Consider the following 24,565-nt stretch of genomic DNA (forward strand, 5'->3'; position numbering starts at 1 on the left):
TGTGCTCCTTGTACTATACAATGTTGTCATCTTTAGCTCACTTTATTGTGAGTGACTCTGGCCGTTGTATCAATCTGTAAAAGCGCATTGATACAAACAATTTTAACATTTATAACAATAATAACAGCAATAGCAACTTTGACAACAGCTCCTATGCTGGAAACAGTATGGAGGTTCCTCCAAAAGTTAAAAATAGAACTGCCAATGAACCACCAATCCCACTTCTGGGTACATATCCAAAAGAATTGAAATCAAGATCTCAAAGAGATAGCTGCACTCCCACATTCATTGCAACATTATTCGCAATAGCCAAGATAGAGAAACAACCCAAATTTCCATCGACAGACAAATGGATGAAGAAACTGTGGTATATACATACAATGGAATATTATTCAACTTTAAAAGAGAAAACAAAATCCTGTCATTTGCAGCAACGTGGGTGGACTGGGAGATATTATGCTAAGTGAAATGTCAGTCCCAGAAGGACAGATACATGATTCCGCATATATGAGGTATCTAAAATAGTCAAACTTTTGGAAACCGAGAATAGAATGGTGGTTGCCGGGGGAGGGGGGAGGGAGAAATGGGGAGTTGTTCAACGGGTATAAAATGACAGTTATACAAGATGAATAAGTTCTAAAGATCTGCTGTACAGCAAGTACCTATAATTAACAGTACTGTATTGTGCACCTAAAAACTTGTTTAGAAGTCATCTCATGCCAAGAATTCTTACCATTAAAAAAAAATAATAAAAGCAAGAGGACAAAAGAGTCTTTTGAAGGTGACAGATAGGTTTATTACCTTGATTGTGGTGATGGTATCATAATGTATACATATGTCCAAACTCATTAAAATATATACATTAAATATGTGCAATTTTTGGTATATTAAGTATACCTTGATATAGCTGAAAAAATATCCGATAAGAAAATAAAACTTTATCTATTTTAAAATTTAATCTTTATAATAATTTTTTATTCATATACACATTTTATTGTTGAGAAATCTTAGGCAAAGAAAGGGCTAGTAAGTTTTTCAAGGTCATGCAGCTAATAAGTAGTGCAGCAAAAACTTAAGTCTAATTCTGCCTGAATTGAAAACCTATACTCTTAACTCTTAAACTATAGGTAATATGATGTTGACCATAAGCAATGACTATGTGGTTGTGTGAGTACGTAAAGGGATAGTGAAATAATGCAGGGATGGAAAGAGGTATCTATTGAATAATAAAAATTGAGGATTAACTTTGCAACTAGAGGAACTGAGTAACTTTAGAAGAGATCAAGTCAAAACTTTCCTACCAATTTATTATTTTTTTTTGTTTTTTTTGTTTGTTTTTTAAACATCTTTATTGAAGTATAATTGCCTTACAATGGTGTGTTAGCTTCTGCTTTATAACAAAGTGAATCAGTTATACACATACAATATGTTCCCATATCTCTTCCCTCTTGCATCTCCCTCCCTCCCACCCTCCCCATCCCACCCCTCTAGGTGGTCACAAAGCACCGAGCTGATCTCCCTGTGCTATGTGGCTGCTTCCCACTAGCTATCTATTTTACATTTGGTAGTGTATATATGTCCATGACACTCTCTTACCCTGTCACATCTCACCCCACCCCCTCCCCATATCCTCAAGTCCATTCTCTAGTAGGTCTGTGTCTTTATTCCCGTCTTGCCACTAGGTTCTTCATGGCTTTTTTTTTTTTCCCTTAGATTCCGTATATATGTGTTAGCATACTGTATTTGTTTTTCTCTTTCTGACTTACTTCACTCTGTATGACAGACTCTAACTCCATCCACCTCATTACAAATACCTCCATTTCATTTCTTTTTATGGCTGAGTAATATTCCATTGTATATATGTGCCACATCTTCTTTATCCATTCATCTGTCGATGGACATTTAGGTTGCTTCCATGTCCTGGCTATTGTAAATAGAGCTGCAATGAACATTTTGGTACATGACTCTTTTTGAACTATGGTTTTCTCAGGGTATATGCCCAGTAGTGGGATTGCTGGGTCGTATGGTAGTTCTATTTGTAGTTTTTTAAGGAACCTCCATACTGTTCTCCATAGTGGCTGTATCAATTTACATTCCCACCAACAGTGCAAGAGTGTTCCCTTTCCTCCACACCCTCTCCAGCATTTATTGTTTCTAGATTTTTTGATGATGGCCATTCTGATCGGTGTGAGATGATATCTCATTGTAGTTTTGATTTGCATTTCTCTAATGATTAATGATGTTGAGCATTCTTTCATGTGTCTGTTGGCAATCTGTATATCTTCTTTGGAGAAATGTCTATTTAGGTCTTCTGCCCATTTTTGGATTGGGTTGTTCTTTTTTTGTTATTGAGCTGCATGAGCTGCTTGCAAATCTTGGAGATTAATCCTTTGTCAGTTGCTTCATTTGCAAATATTTTCTCCCATTCTGAGGACTGTCTTTTCCTCTTGTTTATGGTTTCCTTTGCTGTGCAAAAGCTTTTAAGTTTCATTAGGTCCCATTTGTTTATTTGTGTTCTTATTTCCATTTCTCTGGGAGCTGGGTCAAAAAGAATCTTGCTGTGATGTATGTCATAGAGTGTTCTGCCTATGTTTTCCTCTAAGAGTTTGATAGTGTCTGGCCTTACATTTAGGTCTTTAATCCATTTTGAGTTTATTTTTGTGCATGGTGTCAGGGAGTGTTCTAATTTCATACTTTTACATGTATCTGTCCAATTTTCCCAGCACCACTTATTGAAGAGGCTGTCTTTTCTCCACTGTATATTCTTGCCTCCTTTATCAAAGATAAGGTGACCATATGTGTGTGGGTTTATCTCTGGGCTTTCTATCCTGTTCCATTGATCTATATTTCTGTTTTTGTGCCAGTACCAAACTGTCTTGATTACTGTAGCTTTGTAATATAGTCTGAAGTCAGGGAACCTGATTCCCCCAGCTCCATTTTTCGTTCTCAAGATTGCTTTGGCTATTCGGGGTCTTTTGTGTTTCCATACAAATTGTGAAATTTTTTGTTCTAGTTCTGTGAAAAATGCCAGTGGTAGTTTGATAGGGATTGCATTGAATCTGGAGATTGCTTTGGGTAGTAGAGTCATTTTCACAATGTTGATTCTTCCAATCCAAGAACATGGTATATCTCTCCATCTATTTGTATCATCTTTTATTTCTTTCATCAGTGTCTTATAATTTTCTGCATACAGGTCTTTTGTCTCCTTAGGTAGGTTTATTCCTAGATATTTTATTCTTTTTGTTGCAATGGTAAACGGGAGTGTTTTCTTAATTTCACTTTCAGATTTTTCGTCATTAGTGTATAGAAATGCAAGAGATTTCTGTGCATTAATTTTGTATCCTGCTACTTTACCAAATTCATTGATTAGCTCTAGGAGTTTTCTGGTAGCATCTTTAGGATTCTCTATGTATAGTATCATGTCATCTGCAAATAGTGACAGCTTTACTTCTTCTTTTCCGATTTGGATTCCTTTTATTTCTTTGTCTTCTCTGATTGCTGTGGCTAACACTTCCAAAACTATGTTGAATAATAGTGGTGAGAGTGGGCAACCTTGTCTTGTTCCTGATCTTAGTGGAAATGGTTTCAGTTTTTCACCATTGAGGACAATGTTGGCTGTGGGTTTGTCATATATGGCCTTTATTATGTTGAGGAAAGTTCCCTCTATGCCTACTTTCTGCAGGGCTTTTATCATAAATGGGTGTTGAATTTTGTCGAAAGCTTTCTCTGCATCTATTGAGATGATCATATGGTTTTTCTCCTTCAATTTGTTAATATGGTGTGTCACATTGATTGATTTGCGTATATTGAAGAATCCTTGCATTCCTGGGATAAACCCCACTCCAATTTATTTTTGAAATACTGTTTAATATTTCCATTAGCCCAACTCAGGAAACACATCTCAGATAACAGCTTTGAGAAATACATACACAAAACAGCTTTTGATTACATGCTGATTTCCTTCTATCCCATCTCCAATGAATGAATGAATGAATGCATCCATCCATCCATCCATCCATCAATGGAGTGTTTCAAGTGAGAAAATAATCTGCAAATGTTAGTTATCTTTATGTCTATTAAATGCCTAATTTTATAAATTATTTTTGAAAGCAGTTTGTCATTTGATTCTCAAAAGAATACTCTAAGGTAGAAATGCAGGTACTATTACCTAATAACTGTATATGAGAAACTGAGATTAAAAGAGCTCTCAGAACATCTAAAATTTGTCTGGCCAACTACCCCTCACAGCAAAAAAGCAGGAATATTTGAAACCTAGAATTCAGGGTAATGTACTGACTGCCTCTGAAAAGCCAAAATTTCTGGTTTTGCTTATCACTGCATCCTTCACTTATCGAGACTAGAAGAGGGTCACAGGTTTAATTCTGTTGCTAAAGGTCTGGTACAGAAGGCACTGAATTTAGAATCAGAAGGCTTGGGTGAAGATATCTTGAAAGTGGAATTTAATTTTTTTTTTAATCCCACCGTGTAAAACTCAGATTTATCTGTAGGTAATACTATAGTAAAGCAGATTCAATGCAATCTAAAGAAGAACTTTTATTAACAAGCAAAACTGTTGGAGTGGATTCCATCCCTTGGTGAATTTCTTATTCCAAAAGTATCCCTGCTTTATTTACAGGACCACTTAGTTGGATGTACAGCATTAGATGGGCCATTTGACTAGACATTATGATCTCTTTTAATATTGGGATGTTATATATATCTTTAAATGTTTTCTTATACTCAATCTAGAATTTCGGGGTGTTATTAGTGAGATTCCACAGCAACATTCTAGAATAAAATACAAAAATGTTAAAATTTAGGCTAAAATATAATATTTCAAGAAAAGTTAACAGGATTTTCAGGTTGATCTAGGTACTACTCTATATAGAGTATTAAAGCTTCACTACTGATATCATAGAGAGAAAGATATGCAAAGCTACCCTACTGTATATGGTTAGAAGGGATATTCTGATAAGTAGCTTGGGGGGGGTGCCAGGTGAGGCCTCATAGGGGAAACATGTAATGGATGGTCTTTTAACTGCCTTCTAATTGTTACTTCAAGTTATTATTCAAGCTATTAGTAGGCTTTTGTTTTACTCAAAACTGAATTAATGATACTGACAGAGCCTAAACTCAAAATATGTAAATTGAAATTTGGCAAAATTATAAGAAGAAATTTGCATATCTACTTTATAGTGAGATATTTTAATTAACTTATGTTAAAAATTGATAGATTCTGCAGGAGAAACATCACTCGATTTAAAGTCAAATGAATGGGACAGAATATAGGGCATTCAGAAAGATTTCCATTTATAGTCAAAATATTGCATGTAAGAGAATGGTATGTCAGTCAAGGTTTGACCAGAGAAACAGAATCAGTGGAGATATATACTAAGAGATTTATTGCAAGCAGTTGACTTAATTGACTATGATGGCTGGCTGGGCAATTCCGAAATCCACAGGGCAGGCCATCAGGAAAGATAGCTGGAACTCCCGAGCTGAGGCTGCGGTCTGCAGGTGAAATTTCTTCTTCAGGGAAGCCTCAGTCCCTTCACCTGACTGAATCCGGCCCACCCAGATTATCTAGGGTAATATCCCTTATGTAAAAGCAACTGAATATGGACTTTAGTCGTATCTACAAAATACCTTCCCAGCAACACTGAGTGTTTGATTGAATAACTGGGGACTTTACCTTAGCTAAGTTGACACATAAAACTGACCATCACAGAAAGTATTTCAAATCAGTCACTGGAGGTGGTATTGACATAATTGTCCATCCATTTCAAAGAAAAATGAAGTTAAATTTCCCCTTACTGTAAAAGAGTATATTCTTTTTTTTTTCACACACACACACTGTATTTTATTTTTATAAGAGATAAATAGACTGACACCAAGCATTGTACATGGATGACCACAACAAAAGCAACAATGATTGCAATTACCAAAAAGAGTATATTCTTGATGGACTTAAACTATTTGATGTGAGACCACTATGAAAGTCATGAGCTGCAATGATTGCAATAATTAGGTAAACATTTCTTCCTAGAGTTCTCTCCCTGTGAGATTTTGTTTTTTGTTTTTTTTTTAAAGATTTAATTTTATTTATTTTTGGCTGTGTTGGGTCTTCATTGCTGCACGCGGGCTTTCTCTAACTGCGGCGAGCAGGGCTGCTCTTCATCGCGTTGTACAGGCTTCTTCTTGAGGTGGCTTCTCTTGTTGCAGAGGATGGGCTCTAGGTGCACAGGCTTCAGTAGTTGTGGCACATGGGCTCAGTAGTTGTCGCTCGTGGGCTCTAGAGTGCAGACTCAGTAGTTGTGGCGCACAAGCTCCGCTGCTCCGTGGCATGTGGGATCTTCCCGGACCAGGGATCAAACCTGTGTCCGCTGTATTAGCAGGTGGATTCTTAACCACTGCGCCACCAGGGAAGTCCCTCCCTGTGAGTTTTTAATTTCCCGGAAGAGCCTCTGTAATCCCTCTGCCTCAGGAATCAACAACAGCACCTGTGAAGGGTGAAAAATGTTAACAAGTATCAGATCAATGCCATGTTAACTAAGGGACAAGTCAAAGTGAGCACACGCCTACTTAAGACACCACAAAGGTTTTATGTTCAAAAGTATCCGTTCACCACCTTGCTGATGGTGTTGGATATTGTATTGTAGTCTAATATTTCCTTTGTGCTAAGACTTGCTTTAGTGGATCTTTCAACAGTTGTTCTGTGTTTGTGCCTTCCCTGTGTCAGGCATTGTAGTGGCTCTATGGATATACAATTAAAACACTGATGATAACAAGACAACAGCACCAAAACTATTCTCAGTCCATGCCTTCCAGTCTATTTTATAAAATTAGAAGCCTCTTAAGAGGACAGCATTTTGTGTGGGTGTGTTTATCAAACTGTCTTCTCTAACAGTGCTAGTGTTTCGCCAAAAGCCTACTTTCGGTTTTAAGTTTCGTTGGATTCCCTGGCAAAATAACCACTCGTCTCACACAAATAAACAGCTTCAATCAAATGTTTAATAGAAGGTGATTTAACTTAATTTCAATATACAATCATTAGAAGCAATTATATCAATTTCAATATACAATTATTGGAAGGAAAGGAATAAGAATATTAACAAAGTATATAATAGAGCCTACATCACCGAATTGGGCCAACACCTACTTCCAGATCCAAGCAGCAGCAGCTGGGAAGTCCTGAGTAACAGCAATCTGGAGCCCCAATTGGGGAAGGGTCCCAGGCAGTGCGGCCACCCCATGGGTGAGACTTCAAGTTGCAGTTCTGGGGGTTCCCGCTTATAATCCCAGGCCGCAAACTCATATCATCAGTATGCATGCAAAAATGCAGCTCTGGATTCACTTTAACAATGCTGTTGTTTTCACCATGGGGGGGGGTCACAGGATTTTTCAGACCCCAGGGGACTGGCCAGGTCCCCAGGGCTCAAGAAATTCCAAGACCCACTCCCTCTCTTATCGTTAACACCATTTGATTTGCTAGCAGCAATTGTTAGGTGAGCAACCAGGCACGCAGTCCAGGTAGGGTCACAGGTTGGTCAGAGGCCAACTTCTGCCTCTGAAGCCTGAACAAGACTATTTTACTAGCTTCCCCAACAACTAGTTATTGAAGACAACTGCCCTTCGACATTAACAAGTCCATTCTAACCATCATGTAAAACACCATCTCCTATTAATAGTAAGTTAGAATTCTTCTCAGTACCAAGATTTACTCATCTTCCTATGCAAAAATATACGAGTACATAAGTTTGTACTTGATAGAAGCATCATTTCTCTAATAGTTTTATTTATGACTTTTCCTTGGCTCCAAATGTTCATAGCATTTCAAATTAATGGAAAAAACAGAGAGGTGGTATTTTATTTTTTATCAGTGTTGTTCAACTCATTGAGGTTTAAGAACTTGTCAGTTTAAACTGAGTCCTCAGTGTCTCAAAAAAGTCATATGGTCTTTTGACAAACATCATGTGTTTTACAATAATTTGTCATGTTATTGAGCAACATTGAGATTCAGTTAAAAGGAAAATTGTTTACATTAAAAATTTACACGTATCAAACTCATGATATACAGGGCCTCTCTTGTCTACCTATACTCTCTGTGTACTGGAAAATCAGCTCTAAGGTCATCACTGTGTCCTATAATGTATGTCCAAATTATCATAGAGATAGACTTTCTTCATGCTGTAGTATGGAAGCTAATGCAAAACGAAGTATGTCTTGTGATGTTTTCGAGAGACAAAGACCTAGTTTTTCTGCTGAAGTACAGTGGCTTTGGAGTTTTCTTTCTTGGCCCAAAGGGAACATAATCACTGACCTTGAATGAATGATGGAGCATAAATTTTTAGATTGACTCTTCTTGATTTATAGGCAGGCCTCTTCTGAACTGTGAGGAAAAATGATCCTTGCTATTTTTGATTATCTCTTCATTGTTCATATTTTATATTCTGCCTCTGCCCTGAGGCTATTTTCAGGGTTACATTTTTGTAAACTGGAAAAAATAAATGGGGATATATGAAAAGTAATTTGATTTCTTGCTGTAATCTTCCAACCCTTTTGGCTAAAATAATAATTACCACAACAATCACAAACAATGTAAAGCATGTCTACTATTGTTAACATTTTGCTAAAACTTTTAAAACCCACCAGAAATACTTGTTTTCAGTAAGTTTTTTCTTTTTTTTTTTTCTTCTGGGGAAAATTCTTTCACAGGACTGGAGAAAGGAAGTCAGTACAGTTTTCAAGTGTCAGCCATGACAGTCAATGGCACTGGACCACCTTCCAACTGGTACACAGCAGAGACTCCGGAGAACGATCTAGATGGTAAGACCTTTCCGCAATCACTGTCACTCTGATTTCTGTCTTCTTCGTTACTTCAGCTTCAAAGGATACCTTAAAAAAATTGATAAACTTCAACATTGGGGATATTTATTCTTCTTACATTTTTAGATGCAAAACAAAACCAAAACAAAGCAAAAATGCTGAATGAATACAGAGTCTTCAGCAATGCCATATAAATATAAATCAATTATAGTCTTCATAACAAATTACTTTTTTCAAAATAATTTGAAATGATCTTTTTTCTATTTATTTTACTTTGAATAATTGACCTTAACCATTTTCTTCACAGGAATGGCTGCAATTTCTGATAATAATCATAAAACATAATTACTTTACATAGCTTCTCTGGCTCTTTTATGGTGCTTCTGCAAAACAGCAATATGTATTTTTGACATGCTTATGATATGGTCATTAATATGTGACATTTATTTTTTTGTATAAAGGACAATCTGCCTTATTTACTTAATTGATAGTTGTCTGAAATACTTGTGGATGAGATATTGAGATTCATATAAAAGTCACATGTCACTACATTAAATATAACAAAATCTTCAAAATTATCAGTTGAGAAATAAAAAGCATCATGGCTAAATACAAAAATACAATTCAAGAGAAAGGGTTAATGGAAGCAACCAAAAAAAGTGAATAATAAAAATAAACAGAAATATAAATAATATAAATAACAAAGCAAAAATATACCCTAGAGAATTAGAGTTACAAATGAGCAAAGTAGAAATTAATAAAAATGAAAGATGCTTGAAAAAAGGTAAGTTATGATCAGTAAACTTAAAGCTAGGTGATTCAAACTGCGGCCAAGAAAAAAGTAGCTGAAAGAATAAAAACGTGTGTTGAAAATGTGATGACTCAAGATGGCTGCCTATATAACTGGCAATGGAATTCACTTACTTCTTCACTGATAGACCTGAAAATATTCAAGTTACTGGAAGGTGAAAATTCTGTATCTCTTTATTTTCCTCTCCTTTTTCTCTCTCCCTCTCCTCTCCATCACCACTCCTCAAATCTGTCCTCCCTTTCTCTTCCTTAAACTCCTTCTTTTAATTTTCTTCCTCCTTGATCTTTCCCTTCTTCCCTTTCTAAAGAACTCACTACAATACATGATTTTAATATAGTCACAGATTTGGGTTTACAACATGATTATGGTGGCAGTAAAACAATCAACATACACTGTTTCCACAGTAATGATCATCACTGCCATGTGATAGCACATTAATTCAAAGAAAATTTATAGAAAATTTGCTAAACATCAGGCATTGTGCTTAGCTCTAAGGATATAATAATAAATAGGAAGGACATGATTTTTTTTTTTCCTTGTGGAGCTTAGAAAGACAAACATTCTAAGTGAAGTCATAGGAAATTACCATTGTTATAATATAAGCCTGGTTGAATATTGGCCATATCCTATGGTTCAACATAGGCTGGATGGCTAAATAGAAAGATAGGAAGATAGATAGATAGGCAAACAGACAGACGTAGAGAAGATTTACATCTAAATGAAACCTGAAGGATGAACAAAAATTAGCTATGCAAAAACATACATTAGAAATTGAGGAGGAGAAGTAGAGGGCAAGGTAAATGCATGTTTGAAGTCAAGATAGATCATGGTGCTGCTAGGGACCCGAAATAAAGACCATCAAGGCTGAAACACAGAGATGGCATGCAGTTACTTTCGCAAGACAGGCATGTTCTAAATCTGGCAAGACCAAATTAAGGATTTTGAACTTTGTCCTAAGAATCTCATTAAAGCCATAACCTGCTTTATCCTAAGCAAGTCATGAAATAATTTTTTAAAATACTGACAATTATGTTTGCATTTTGAAGAGACTAGTCTGGCTAAAGCAGAAAAAATGTTTTAGAAGTAGGCAGACATGGGGCAACTCAGTTAGGACAACCCTAAAGTAAGCCCTAAAGTAAAGTAACTTGGGGCTTAGAAAATGTTACTTAACTTGTCTTAGATAAGGTAAATTGAGAAGTGGAGCTACACAAATTCACACTTTGCAAAACATACACCCTTCATTAATAGGTTAGGGAACTTGAATTCATGTAGTCTTTATTCAACATGTAATTTTTCTTGAAAAATTTTATATACCAGGCATTATTTTAGGTACCAGGGGCAAAGCAATAAACAAAGTCCCTACTCTCAAAGAGTATAAATTTTATTGAGGTAGAGATAGATAGTGATAAATTATCTGAAGAAAATAAAGTGTGGCAGAAGGACTAACAAATGATTAGGCAGTACTCTTTTATATAGGGGGTTGAGAAGATTTCTCAGATTAGGCAAAATATGAGCACAGACTTTGAGAAAGTGAGGGAGACAGCCATGCAAATACGTCAGACAAGAGCCCTTGGTTCAGAAGGAATAGCAAGAAGAGACATCCAGAGATTAAAGCCCAGTTGGTGGTTGAAGTATGACAAGGAGGCCAGGATAGCTGGGCCTAAAGTCATGAGGACATGATCTGTCTTATTTAAACAATAAAAGGATGGTTAGGATATGCTGTAGGAATACTTCATTTTTCTATTTTACTTGAGAAATAACTTTTAAAGTTTATATACTTGTGTTTTATACTCTCATCTATCCATGTGGAGTGTATATTGTTATCCTTACTTTTAAAGAACAGTAACTTAAGCTAAGAAAATTAAACCAACTTGATTTAGTCACTCAGCTGGTAACTGTGGAGCTGACACTTAAGACCGGGTTGGGTGAGTCAATGCCCAGTACAGGTTATCAACGCAAAGTCCCCACGAATCCTCTAGAACTGACCCAATGACAATAAAAACACAGTGATTCAAGGCAAAAGATTCTAAGAAATTAGGTCATATCATTTACCCAAACTTAAGGGACTATATCTCTTACCGGAAGGAGTGAAAATGAATGGAGTGGAGGTGCTGAAGGTCCTATAAAATATTCAGGATGAATGGGATGCTCCACTTGACTTACATGTTCTTTCTCCTCACTCTGAATGACTCACATTGTAAGTAGAACCAAAATGTAAAATCACAGTTCCTGGGATGGCACAAAACTTCCACTTAACTGCATTCTTTTCATATCTATGTGATCTAAGTAGAATCCATTTCATACTTCTATTCTAATCAAGAACCTCTATGCCGAGCTCATGAATAGTGTCTTAATAAATGCTGTTTCACTGGATGTTTGAACTATACCATGTTTTTAGCTTAATAATATCTCTCTTCTGCATGAAACATACCTCCTGACTTTTTTCCTTATTTGAGTATTGATTAAGCAGTTATGATGTGCCAAGTTAACAAGGAGTACAAATGTGAAAAACGAACAGCTCTCTTGAGGCACTAACAGATAATGGCTGCACTGATTGAGTAGGCATCATGAAAACAAATAGTACTTAAACTAGAAACTTCAGGGAAAGGGGACTGATGGCTAGGATTACAGGGAAGGGTGTGTAGGACAGCATAGTAGACATTCTTCAAAGTGAATACCTTAAGAAAAATCATTTCTACCATTAGTTCAGAATTCATCCTTCCTCATCCAAATGGTACTCCTTTAGCAGCTGGTTAACACATTTCAAATACTGCCTCTTCTCTCATTCTTCCACTTCTTCATTTGGATTATAATTGTTTACACAGTTCTTGTACTTGATCATAAGATGCACATTAGCAATCTGACAAAAGGTAAATGAAAAATTAATAGAAGAAACCTAGTACAGTTCATACTTCTTGCACATAATGCTGTTATAGTTTATGATTTAAGATAGTATACCTTTAAAACATAATGGAAACTAATAGCCATTTCAGGGTATTTAACTATAGGAGTGTGGGACAGATGTGTTTCACTTGCTTTGTAAAGCACTGATTTTACTCACTGTACTAAATTAATAGGACCAGACGTATTTGGTCCTAAGGCTTTCTCAATTTCTAGACCCATGATCCTCTTTTCACTGAGCAAATCCCTGAAACTGATTTCAATTCCTCTTCCTTCCTCCTGTTTTTTTTCTTTTGACTACATCATTCAAATAGTAGAAAGTATAACCCTCGATACGAATTAATATTCGGATGAATGGACAAGCTCAGAAGTGGTCACTAGTAGCACCAAGAGAATACTCAGCCTAATGGCTTGCTCTCTTTCTATATGGAAATATAGAAATAATATAGAATCTATAGAATAAATATATACATATATTTAAGCTATGGAAGCTTTCTTTAAATATTCATCTCATTTTAACTTATTCAAGTAAATGTTTAAATTATAAAATGAGATTTAGATGACTTCTACCAGAGCTTTCATGGCTAAGCATTCCAAAGTCAGATTTCCATATAGAATGGCTTTGATTTCCTTTAAGTGTTTGGATAAGGAGGAAGCAATCCTTTTGAAAACCTCTTGAAATGGGAGGCATTCTTTGCTGTAGCCAGAGAAATCTACATTGGAAGGGAACCCCAGTGTTGGCCCTTCTAGGTGCATGGTGTTGCATAACTTTCTCCCTTTGCCTTTAAGTCACATTGTGAACTCAGAAGGTGTAATCTACTCATTAGGGTGGTAACTTTGAGCCTTGCAAGTCAGCTAAACAGAAGCAGCGGTTTGTACAGATAGCTGAAAGCAATGAAAGCAATTCCCTCTCCTTCTGTGACTTCTGTAGTTTCTCTTGCCTCCTCTGTTTGACTTAAGCAGTGTGAAGATCTACAGTAACTTGGAGAAATACTCCAATTCCTTATGGATTACCCTTTTAATTAGGATGTTTTGTTAAAGTAATTATAGAGCCAAACCTCACTGTTTGTTCAGGGTTCCCTGAAAACATGTTTGCTATTACTAACAGCTGGGAAGTTTTAAAATATTTATTTTGTGCCTCAAAATTTCAGCTTAAAAAAACAAAATCATTAGAATTCCCCAAAGTTCTTATGTAAATGTCTTGCATAAGGATATGAAGGAATTTATGATGAAGTTCGGCAAGGCATCCTCCAGGAAATTGAGGTTGGACATCCATTTGTGTTGCTTTAAAAAAAAAAAAATTAAATTGAACGGGTAGAAATTGTTATACAAATCAATAATGATATAATTTAAAATTAAACCTCTACCCTAAAATGGAGGAGCTTGGCTAGCAAAAATCAGCAATGCAGAGACTCCTGAAAATACAAGAGTGATGTAAGCAAAAACTGTGAATCTAAGAACAGGTTCTAATTTCCTGACCCCCGGAAATAGATAATTAGCCCTATTAGCCTGTTCGATAATGGTAAAGTGGAATTACTGCAAATTCATTTCATTTGAGAAGTGAACCACAAAAAAACTTCTGCCTTTTGGAATCTGCATGATATGTGATACTCACTGGGCATATGGCTTTGAGAAGGAACACTTTAAAGTTTATTTTAAGAATAATGGTAAAATCTAAGATGATGACTCCACCCAGAAAGAAGAAACATTGCATATTAAAAATGTCATATTGATTAAAAAAATAGATTCTGACAAGTGGGAAATCTCTAGGCAGAAGAAGGAGAAATGAGAAAAATAAGTTTTTGACTAACTGAAAGAAATTGAAGAATAGAAAAAGAAAGGAAGAAGGAGAGAAAGAAGGAAGGAAGGAAGGAGAAAAGAATACATGGAAGAGTTGTGGTAGGCTGAATAATGACCCCCCAAAATGTCCACGTCCTAATCCCTGGGATCTGTGAGTGAGAGACTTTGCAGATGTGATTAAATTAAGGTTTGTGAGATAGGCGATTATCCTGGATTATCTAGGTGGATCCAGTGTATACAAAAGTGTTCTTCGAAGAGGGAGGTAGGAAGCTCAGAATGACAAGAGGTGTGACAGCAGAAGCAGGTTGGAGTGACGTGGAGCATGAGCCAAGGAAGTTGGAAAAAACAAGAAAACACATGGTCCCTTAGAGCCTCAAGAAAGAGTTAGGCACTGCTGATACCTTGATTTTAGCTCACTGAAACAGATATTGGAGTTCTGACCTCCAGAAATGTAACATAGTAAATTTATGCTGTTTTAAGCCACTAAGCTTGTGGTAATTTAATACACCAAGTATAGTAGCAATAGGAAACTAATACAACTGCCAGAAGAAAAAAATTTTTTTGGTTGTGTCATTTCAATCATTGACAAAGATTAAGTATAATTGTACCGAAATAAAATTTGTATAAAATAAGATAAACCAGTTTGTGTTTTCTTTTGGTTTCATATTAACATCATTTGAGGCCAAAAGGTATGAGAAAAATGAGCAGTAAACTTGAAATAGAAAGTAGGACAAGAAAAGGGAAAAATAATATTACGGAAATGAGAGGCTTAAAAATCTGGAACTCCACAGAGTCTGAACATTTAGCAAAAGTTTTATTTGAGCAAGAATCAGAGATAAACAGCATGTATTACGATGACAGACTTACCTAATAGATATCTAAAAACATAAGCTAAAGCCCTAAATTGTCTATGATTTGATGGAAGATAAACACCCTGTCAAATTGTATATCCAGTCAAGATTTGCTTTTGTAAAAACATTTAAAAATATGTATTTTCTAAATCTCTAGAGAAATAAAAATTAAAAAAAACTTTACATACCAAAATAAAGAAAAGTAATTAGAAAGGAAAAAATCAAAAATACTTCTAGATGAGAGAAATTCTAAAATTGAACAAAAATGAATTTACCTCTTTTCTTAAAAGAAAGACTTTTAGATTTGTTAAAAACAAAGTTAAATTGTATACTTTTAAGACAAAGGAAAAATATTAAACATGAAAATTGGGCAAAGAATTATCAGGCTAACAAATTGACAGGATTCCAGGGAGGTGATAAAAATACATGCATACATATATTCATAAATACATATGTGAAATTGGTGAATAATTTTATATTGATAACTACCAATATTCAAGTCATGAAACTTCAAATCTGAAACGTGCAACACTTAACAATCAAAGTATGTAAACAAGATGTTTTCCAAAAAATTCAAAAAGCCAATCCAGATTTGAGAAATTATTTAAATACTTAGAACAAAATAAAAACTTTGAACATGAAAAGTATATAGTCACTGAAATGAAATGTCACTGAATGTGTTAAATAATACTTTAAACATAACTGAAGACAAAATTAACACACAGTGATAGAAAAAAAAAAGAAAATTTTAAAGACATAAAACATGGAATGAGAAAATTTAGCATGCATCAGTCATAATCCCAAAAGAAAATAAAGAATGGAGGAGGAATAATTTTTGAAGAGATAAGAAGTGAGAATTTTCCAGAATTGATGAAATACATGGATTATCAGACTCAGGAATAATGCTTTAGCTTTGATACATTGATAAAGACAAAAGATACAAAAAAAAAAAAAGACCAAAAGAAGAGCCTGAAATGCCCCAGAGAGAGATTACTTATTCAGGAACTACAATTATATTGATGAAGTATTCCCAATAGTAACAAACCAGAAAACAATGAAATATCTGCAAGGTGCTGATAAAAAATTACCATCATCCCCAAATTGTATATACAACTAAATAATTATTCAAGGAAAGGAGAGACATAAACACCTTTCACATAAGAAAACAGAATTTATCACCACCATCTTTTTTGTAAAGGGTGTACTTTGTAAAGAAAGATAGAAAGAAAATCACCAGAAGGATGATTAGAGAAAGTGATAAGCAAAATAATGTAATATATGAGTATATCTGAACAAATTATGACTTTATAAGACAAAAAGTATAGTATTTTGGAGAGTTTAAAAAAGTTGACAAAAATGAGGTGGTAAAGGAGAGGAGATCATGAAGATTAAACAGTTTTGAGATTTTTCTTTAATGTTGTTCTTGTGAAAAGTAAAGATATAATTAACTCTAGATTCCAAGTTATATGTGATCTCAAAATTGAAAATATTACAACTAGAAGGACATAAAGTGTATAATTTCTTACTCAGTAGAGGAGAAAAAAGTAATGGTGTGGGGGGATCTTTAACCCATTCAAATAAAATCATAAAGAAGAAAACTAATAATTTGTTATGGGTAAGTAGGAAATTATAAGTGCATAATAAAATGATATAAAAGATCCTCATATAATAATAACAATAAATATAAATGGATTCAACTCACCAGTTAAAGGATAGATTATTAAATGGGATTTTTAAAACATCAAGATCTATGATATTTATAATCAACACACATAAAATATGAAGATATGAAAAAATTGGAAGTAAAGGGATGGGGTAAAAATACTAATCATTCTAACAGAAAGGAAACGTAGGTTTATCTTTGGTAACTTTCTAAAGGCCAAAAACATCTTTTGGGATAGAGGGTTACTACTCAATGATAAAAGGATTGACTTATAGAAATATGTAAATTGTTAAAGAAATATGTAATAGTTTTGAAGATATGGCTTTTATAATACATACGTTTGTACTGTTTAAGCAAATCTTGACAGATCTTTATCCACAAATTTAGAAACCCACCATAACATTTGAATACTCTTGTTACAGAAGCAGTAAATATGTAGTATTACAGGTAGAAAATGTAGACAACAAACCAACACAAGCCACACCACCCAAAGATTATCAGATTATCACTGAACACCCTAATATATATCCTTTAATTTCTGTCTTTATACATATATACGAATACATACATTCATACATATGTACACAAAACATTTATATATTATAATGAAACACTGCATATAGTTTTTATATCCCATAAATCTCTTAATCTAACACAATCCCGTTTTCTTACTCTGACTTACTTAAAAGACTGTGCTTTTTTCCTCTACTTTCAACAATCCTAATGTTTCTTTTTGTCTAATTATTTCTTGTGGTATTATTTAACTTGTTCCTCTATTTTCTGTATTTTTGTAAACTGGAAGTTACATATAAAGACCAATGTTATATTCAGAGATTTTAACACATCTCTCTGAGAATTGTAAGAAAAAGGAAGGAAGAGATAGCCTCATCCACCAGAGGGCAGACAGCAGAAACAAGAAGAACTACAGGCCTGCAGCCTGTGGAACAAAAACCACATTCACAGAAAGACAAGATGAAAAGGCAGAGGGCTATGTACCAGATGAAGCAACAAGATAAATCCCCATAAAAACAACTAAATGAAGCAGAGATAGGCAACCTTCCAGAAAAAGAATTCAGAATAACGATGGTGAAGATGATCCAAGACCTCGGAAAAACAATGGAGGCAAAGGTCAAGAAGATGCAAGAAATGTTTAACAAAGACCTAGAAGAATTAAAGAACAAACAAACAGAGAACAACAATACAATAACTGAAATAAAAACTACACTAGAAGGAATCAATAGCAGAATAACTGAGGCAGAAGAACGGATAAGTGACCTGGAAGACAGAATGGTGGAATTCACTGCTGCGGAACAGAATAAAGAAAAAAGAATGAGAAGAAATGAAGACAGACTAAGAGACCTCTGGGACAACATTAAATGCAACAACATATGCATTATAGGGGTCTCAGAAGGAGAAGACAGAGAGAAAGGGCCAGATAAAATATTTGAAGAGATCACAGTCAAAAACTTCCCTAACATGGGAAAGGAAGTAGCCACCCAAGTCCAGGAAGCACAGCAGGTCCCATACAGGATAAACCCAAGGAGAAACATGCCAAGACATAGTAATCATATTGGCAAAAATTAAAGACAAAGAAAAATTATTGAAAGCAGCAAGGGAAAAACGACAAATAACATACAAGGGAACTCCCATAAGGTTAACAGCTGATTTCTCAGCAGAAACTCTACAAGCCAGAAGGGAGTGGCATGATATACTTAAAGTGATGAAAGGGAAGAACCTACAACCAAGATTACTCTACCCGCAAGTATCTCATTCAGATTTGATGGAGAAATCAAAAGCTTTACAGACAAGCAAAAGCTAAGAGAATTCAGCACCACAAAACCAGCTCTACAACAAATGCTAAAGGAACTTCTCTAAGTGGGAAACACATGAGAAGAAAAGGACATACAAAAACAAACCCAAAACAATTAAGAAAATGGTCATAGGAACATACATATCGATAATTACCTTAAACGTGAATGGATTAAATGCTCCAACCAAAAGACACAGGCTTGCTCAATGGATACAAAAACAAGACCCAGATATATGCTGTCTAAAAGAGACCCACTTCAGACCTAGGGACACATACAGACTGAAAGTGAGGGGATGGAAAAAGATATTCCATGCAAACGGAAATCAAAAGAAAGCTGGAGTAGCAATATTCATATCAGATAAAATAGACTTTAAAATAAATAATGTTACAAGAGACAAGGAAGGACACTGCATAATGATCAAGGGATCAATCTAAGATGAACATATAACAATTATAAATATATATGCACCCAACATAGGAACACCTCAATATATAAGGCAACTGCTAACAGCTGTAAAAGAGGAAATCGACAGTAACACAATAATAGTGGGGGACTTTAACGCCTCACTTACACCAATGGACAGATCATCCAAAATGAAAATAAACAAGGAAACAGAATCTTTAAATGACACAATAGACCAGATAGATTTAATTGATATTTATAGGACAATACACCCCAAAACAGCAGATTACACTTTCTTCTCAAGTGCGCATGGAACATTCTCCAGGATAGATCACATCTCGGGTCACAAAACAAGCCTCAGTAAATTTAAGAAAATTGAAATCATATCAAGCGTCTTTTCTGACCACAACAGTATGAGATTAGAAATGAATTACAGGGAAAAAAACGTAAAGATCACAAACAAATGGAGGGTAAACAATACGTTACTAAATAACCAAGAGATCACTGAAGAAATCAAAGAGGAAATCAAAAAATACCTAGAGACAAATGACAATGAAAACACGATGATCCAAAACCTATGGGATGCAGCAAAAGCAGTTCTAAGAGGGAAGTTTATAGCTATACAAGCCTACCTCAAGAAACAAGAAAATCTCAAATAAACAATCTAACCTTACACCTAAAGGGACTAGAGAAAGGAGAACAAACAAAACCCAAAGTTAGCAGAAGGAAAGAAATCATAAAGATCAGAGCAGAAATAAATGAAATAGAAACAAAGAAAACAATAGCAAAGATCAATAAAACTAAAAGCTGGTTCTTTGAGAAGATAAACAAAAGTGATAAACCATTAGGCAGACTCATCAAGAAAAAGAGGGAGAGGACTCAAATCAATAAAACTAGAAATGAAAATGGAGAAGTTACAACAGACACCACAGAAATACAAAGCATCCTAAGAGACTACTACAAGAAACTCTATGCCAATAAAATGGACAACCTGGATGAAACGGATAAATTCTTAGAAAGGTATAACCTTCCAAGACTGAACCAGGAAGAAACAGAAAATATGAACAGACCAATCACAAGTAATGAAATTGAAACTATGATTAAAAATCTTCCAACAAACAAAAGTCCAGCACCAGATGGCTTCACAGGTGAATTCTATCAAACATTTAGAGAAGAGCTAACACCCATCCTTCTCAAACTATTCCAAAAAATTGCAGAGGAAGGAAGACTCCCAAACTCATTCTATGAGGCCACCATCACCCTGATACCAAAACCAGACAAATATACTACAAAAAAAAGAAAATTACAGACCAATATCACTGATGACTATAGATGCAAAAATCCTCAACAAAATACTAGCACACAGAATCCAACAACACATTAGAAGGATCATACACCGCGATCAAGTGGGATTTATCCCAGGGATGCAAGGATTCTTCAATATATGCAAATCAATCAATGTGATACACCATATTAACAAATTGAAGAAGAAAAACCATATGATCATCTCAATAGATGCAGAAAAAGCTTTTGACAAAATTCAACACCCATTTATAATAAAAACTCTCCAGAAAGTGGGCATAGAGGGAATTTTCCTCAACATAATAAAGGCCATATATGACAAACCCACAGCAGACATTATTCTCAATGGTGAAAAACTGAAAGCATTTCCTCTAAGATCAGGAACGAGACAAGGATGTCCACTCTCACCACTATTATTCAACATAGTTTTGGAAGTCCTAGCCACGGCAATCAGAGAAGAAGAAGAAATAAAAGGAATACAAATTGGAAAAGAAGAAGTAAAACTGTCACTGTTTGCAGATGACATGATACTATACATAGAGAATCCTAAAAATGCCACCAGAAAACTACTAGAAATAATCAATGAATTTGGTAAAGTTGCAGAATACAAAATTAATGCACAGAAATCTCTTGCATTCCTATACACTAATGATGAAAAATCTGAAAGTGAAATTAAGGAAACACTGCCATTTACCATTGCAACAAAAGAATAAAATACCTAGGAATAAACCTACCTAGGGAGACAAAAGACCTGTATGCAGAAAACTATAAAACACTGATGAATGAAATTAAAGATGATACCAACAGATGGAGAGATATACCATGTTCTTGGATTGGAAGAATCAATATTGTGAAAATGACTATACTACCCAAAGCAATCCACAGATTCAGTGCAGTCCCTATCAAATTACCAATCGCATTTTTTATGGAATTAGAACAAAAAATCTTAAAATTTGTATGGAGACACAAAAGACCCCGAATAGCCAAAGCAGTCTTGAGGGAAAAAAACGGAGCTGGAGGAATCAGACTCCCTGATTTCATACTATAGTACAAAGCTACAGTAATCAAGACAATATGGTACTGGCACAAAAACAGAAATATAGATCAATGGAAAAAGATAAAAAGCCCAGAGGTAAACCCATGCACCTATGGTCAAGTAATCTATGACAAAGGAGGCAAGGATATACAATGGAGAAAAGACAGTCTCTTCAGTAAGTGGTGCTGGGAAAACTGGACAGCTACATGTAAAAGAATGAAATTAGAACACTCCCGAACACCATACACAAAAATAAACTCAAAATGGATTCGAAACTTAAGTGTAAGCCCAGACACTATAAAACTCTTAGAGGAAAACATAGGAAGAACACTCTTTGACATAAATCACAGCAAGATCTTTTTTGATCCACCTCCTAGAGTAATGGAAATAAAAACTAAATTAAACAAATGGGACCTAATGAAACTTCAAAACTTTTGCACAGCAAAGGAAACCATAAACAAGATGAAAAGACAACCCTCAGAATGGGAGAAGATATTTGCAAACAAATCAATGGACAAAGGATTAATCTCCAAAATATATAAACAGCTCATGCAGCTCAAGTTAAAGAAACAAAAAACCCAATCCAAAAATGGGCTGAAGACCTAAATAGACATTTCTGCAAAGACATACAGATGCCCAAGAAGCACATGAAAAGCTGCTCAATATCACTAATTATTAGAGAAATGCAAATCAAAACTACAACGAGGTATCACCTGACACCAGTTAGAATGGGCATCATCAGAAAATCTACAAACAACAAATGCTGGAGAGGGTGTGGAGAAAAGGGAACCCTCTTGCACTGTTGATGGGAATGTAAATTAATACAGCCACTATGGAGAACACTATGGAGGTTCCTTAAAAAACTAAAAATAGAATTCCCATATCATCCAGCAATCCCACTCCTGGGCATATACACAGAGAAAACCATAATTCAAAAAGACACATGCACCCCAATGTTCATTGCAGCACTCTTTACAATAGCCAGGTCATGGAAGCAACCTAAATGCCCATCGACAGACGAACGGATAAAGAAAATGTGGCACATATATGCAATGGAATATTACTCAGCCTTAAAAAGGAACGAAATTGGGTCATTTTTAGAGAATTGGATGGATCTAGAGACTGTCATAGAGAGTGAAGTAAGTCAGAAAGAGAGAAACAAATATCATATATTAACACATGTATGTGGAACCTAGAAAAATGGTACAGATGAACCAGTTTGCAGGGCAGAAGTTGAGACACAGATGTAGAGAACAAACGTATGGACACCAAGGGGGGAAAACCACAGTGGGGTGGGGATGGTGGTGTGCTGAATTGGGCGATTGGGATTGACATGTATACAGTGATTTGTATAAAATTGATGACTAATAAGAACCTGCTGTATAAATAAAATAAAATAAAATTCAAAAATTAAAAAAAGAGAAAAGAACTGTCCTACTCCCATCATAACCAATTAAAAAAAAAAAGAAAGAAAGAAAAAGGAAGGAATATAGAAGACTTACTTGGACATAAGTGAAATATTCACACAATTAGAAAATCATATTTTTTTCCCTAAGCATCCAAATAACATTTAGTATTTGCCTATAAAGAAATGGATATTAAAGTTCTTGGATCATACTAAACACATTCATTTATCACCATGTAATTAAATTAATAGTTAATAATAATATAATACCCAATATATATTTGCAAATGTAAAACATACTTCTAAGTAATTCTTTGGTCCAAAAGAAATTATGTTACATCTCGAATGTTACTTTTAACACCTAAAATCTAGGCAACATGGTTTACTTGCATACCCATTAGATTAAAAATATTAGGTACAGTTTTATAAAATTGATTTTTAAATTTTAACAAATACAGAAATTATTTTCATTTGACTATTTTTTTGATAAAAACATGCTTTTAAAATGCATCTAAATAGATGTACCAATTTGAGGGTAAAGAGTCAGGGGGGGTTTATACCATTGAGCTTGCAAATGTGGTCATCTGGAGATATAAAGATGTTAGTATGAGATTTCATGCACAGTGCAGTGTAGGTGGCATGTTGTGAAAAAGGATTTCTTTCACATGGGCTTTTGATAGGAAATCCATGATATTTTGCATTGCTGATTGACAAATAGGCTCATGGGATAAGGTTAAGCCAGTGGTACAGCAGCCAAGTCATCATGAAATTGAAGAATCCAGCCCCTTATTCTCATTCAAGTGGAATTCACCTTACATATAAGAAATGTTGCCAGCAAAGCCAAAACTGGTTTTTGAAAGGAATTTAAAATCTGCTTTAGTTCTTGGTTAAGTGGTTGTTCAGAATCTCAGAGCTCCACTATACATAGGACGGTACAAATTATTTAGACTTCGATAAATGTTCAAAGAAATTCCAAATCCTTTCCTTGGCCATAGCAAACTTTTTAATGCTCTCATGAAATGTTTGATTCCCTATGACTTGATTGACTTTTTCTAAGTGTAATGTAATTGATAAAATTGTGGTCTCTGAAGTCTTAATAACTAGGTTTGAATCCTGCTCCACTCACTATACAATCTTGGGCAAGTAACTAAACTTCCCTGAGTTTTCTCATCTACAAATAGAGTAACAACAGTATCAATCTCAACACATTTTTGTGAAAATTAACTATGATAATGGCAGTAAAGTACTCAGCAGCATGTCTGATATATATCGAACACTCAACAAATGCTTATTGGTATTGTTTGTTTTGATAAATTAGATCTCAAACCTTGACAGTAATATGAAATACTAATATCATTGTCTTATGAAGCTTCTTCTTGTTCATGATCATAAAACCTTGTCTGCATTAAGAGATTAGATGTATTCCCTTCTGATACAAAAGCAGGACATACATTCAGCACATCTTAAAAGCCACCATCTAATTAAGGAATAATTTAAAGGGGTGTTGTCATATAATTTTATCAATAGATGCAGGAGGGCGTTTTGTAAATTTAGACGGTTATTACCAATCTTTTATAAACTCATGTTAATATAGGAATATAAAGAAACTTTCAAAATATTATTGTAAAAAACATTATTGTAAAAAAGTAAACATTATGCTACATGGTAAAATACTAACTCCATTGGCTTTAAGATCCAAACAAGCTAAGGAAGGTTCCTATTTCTACTATTTCTGTTATTCAACAGAGTGTAGAGGT

General features: G+C 34.8%; 1 protein-coding gene across 1 annotated transcript in view; it reads left to right on the top strand.

Moving 5' to 3' along the window:
• The window catches only part of DCC (DCC netrin 1 receptor), a 946,816-nt gene that overhangs the window by 720,276 nt on the left and 201,975 nt on the right, over positions 1-24,565 (top strand). The window contains exon 15 of the mRNA XM_068562459.1: positions 8,716-8,826. Coding sequence (XP_068418560.1) covers positions 8,716-8,826 — 111 coding nt within the window. The remainder of the gene's footprint in view (positions 1-8,715; positions 8,827-24,565) is intronic.

This window comes from Eschrichtius robustus, chromosome 14, assembly GCF_028021215.1.
Source record: "Eschrichtius robustus isolate mEscRob2 chromosome 14, mEscRob2.pri, whole genome shotgun sequence".
Taxonomy (NCBI): Eukaryota; Metazoa; Chordata; class Mammalia; order Artiodactyla; family Eschrichtiidae; genus Eschrichtius; species Eschrichtius robustus.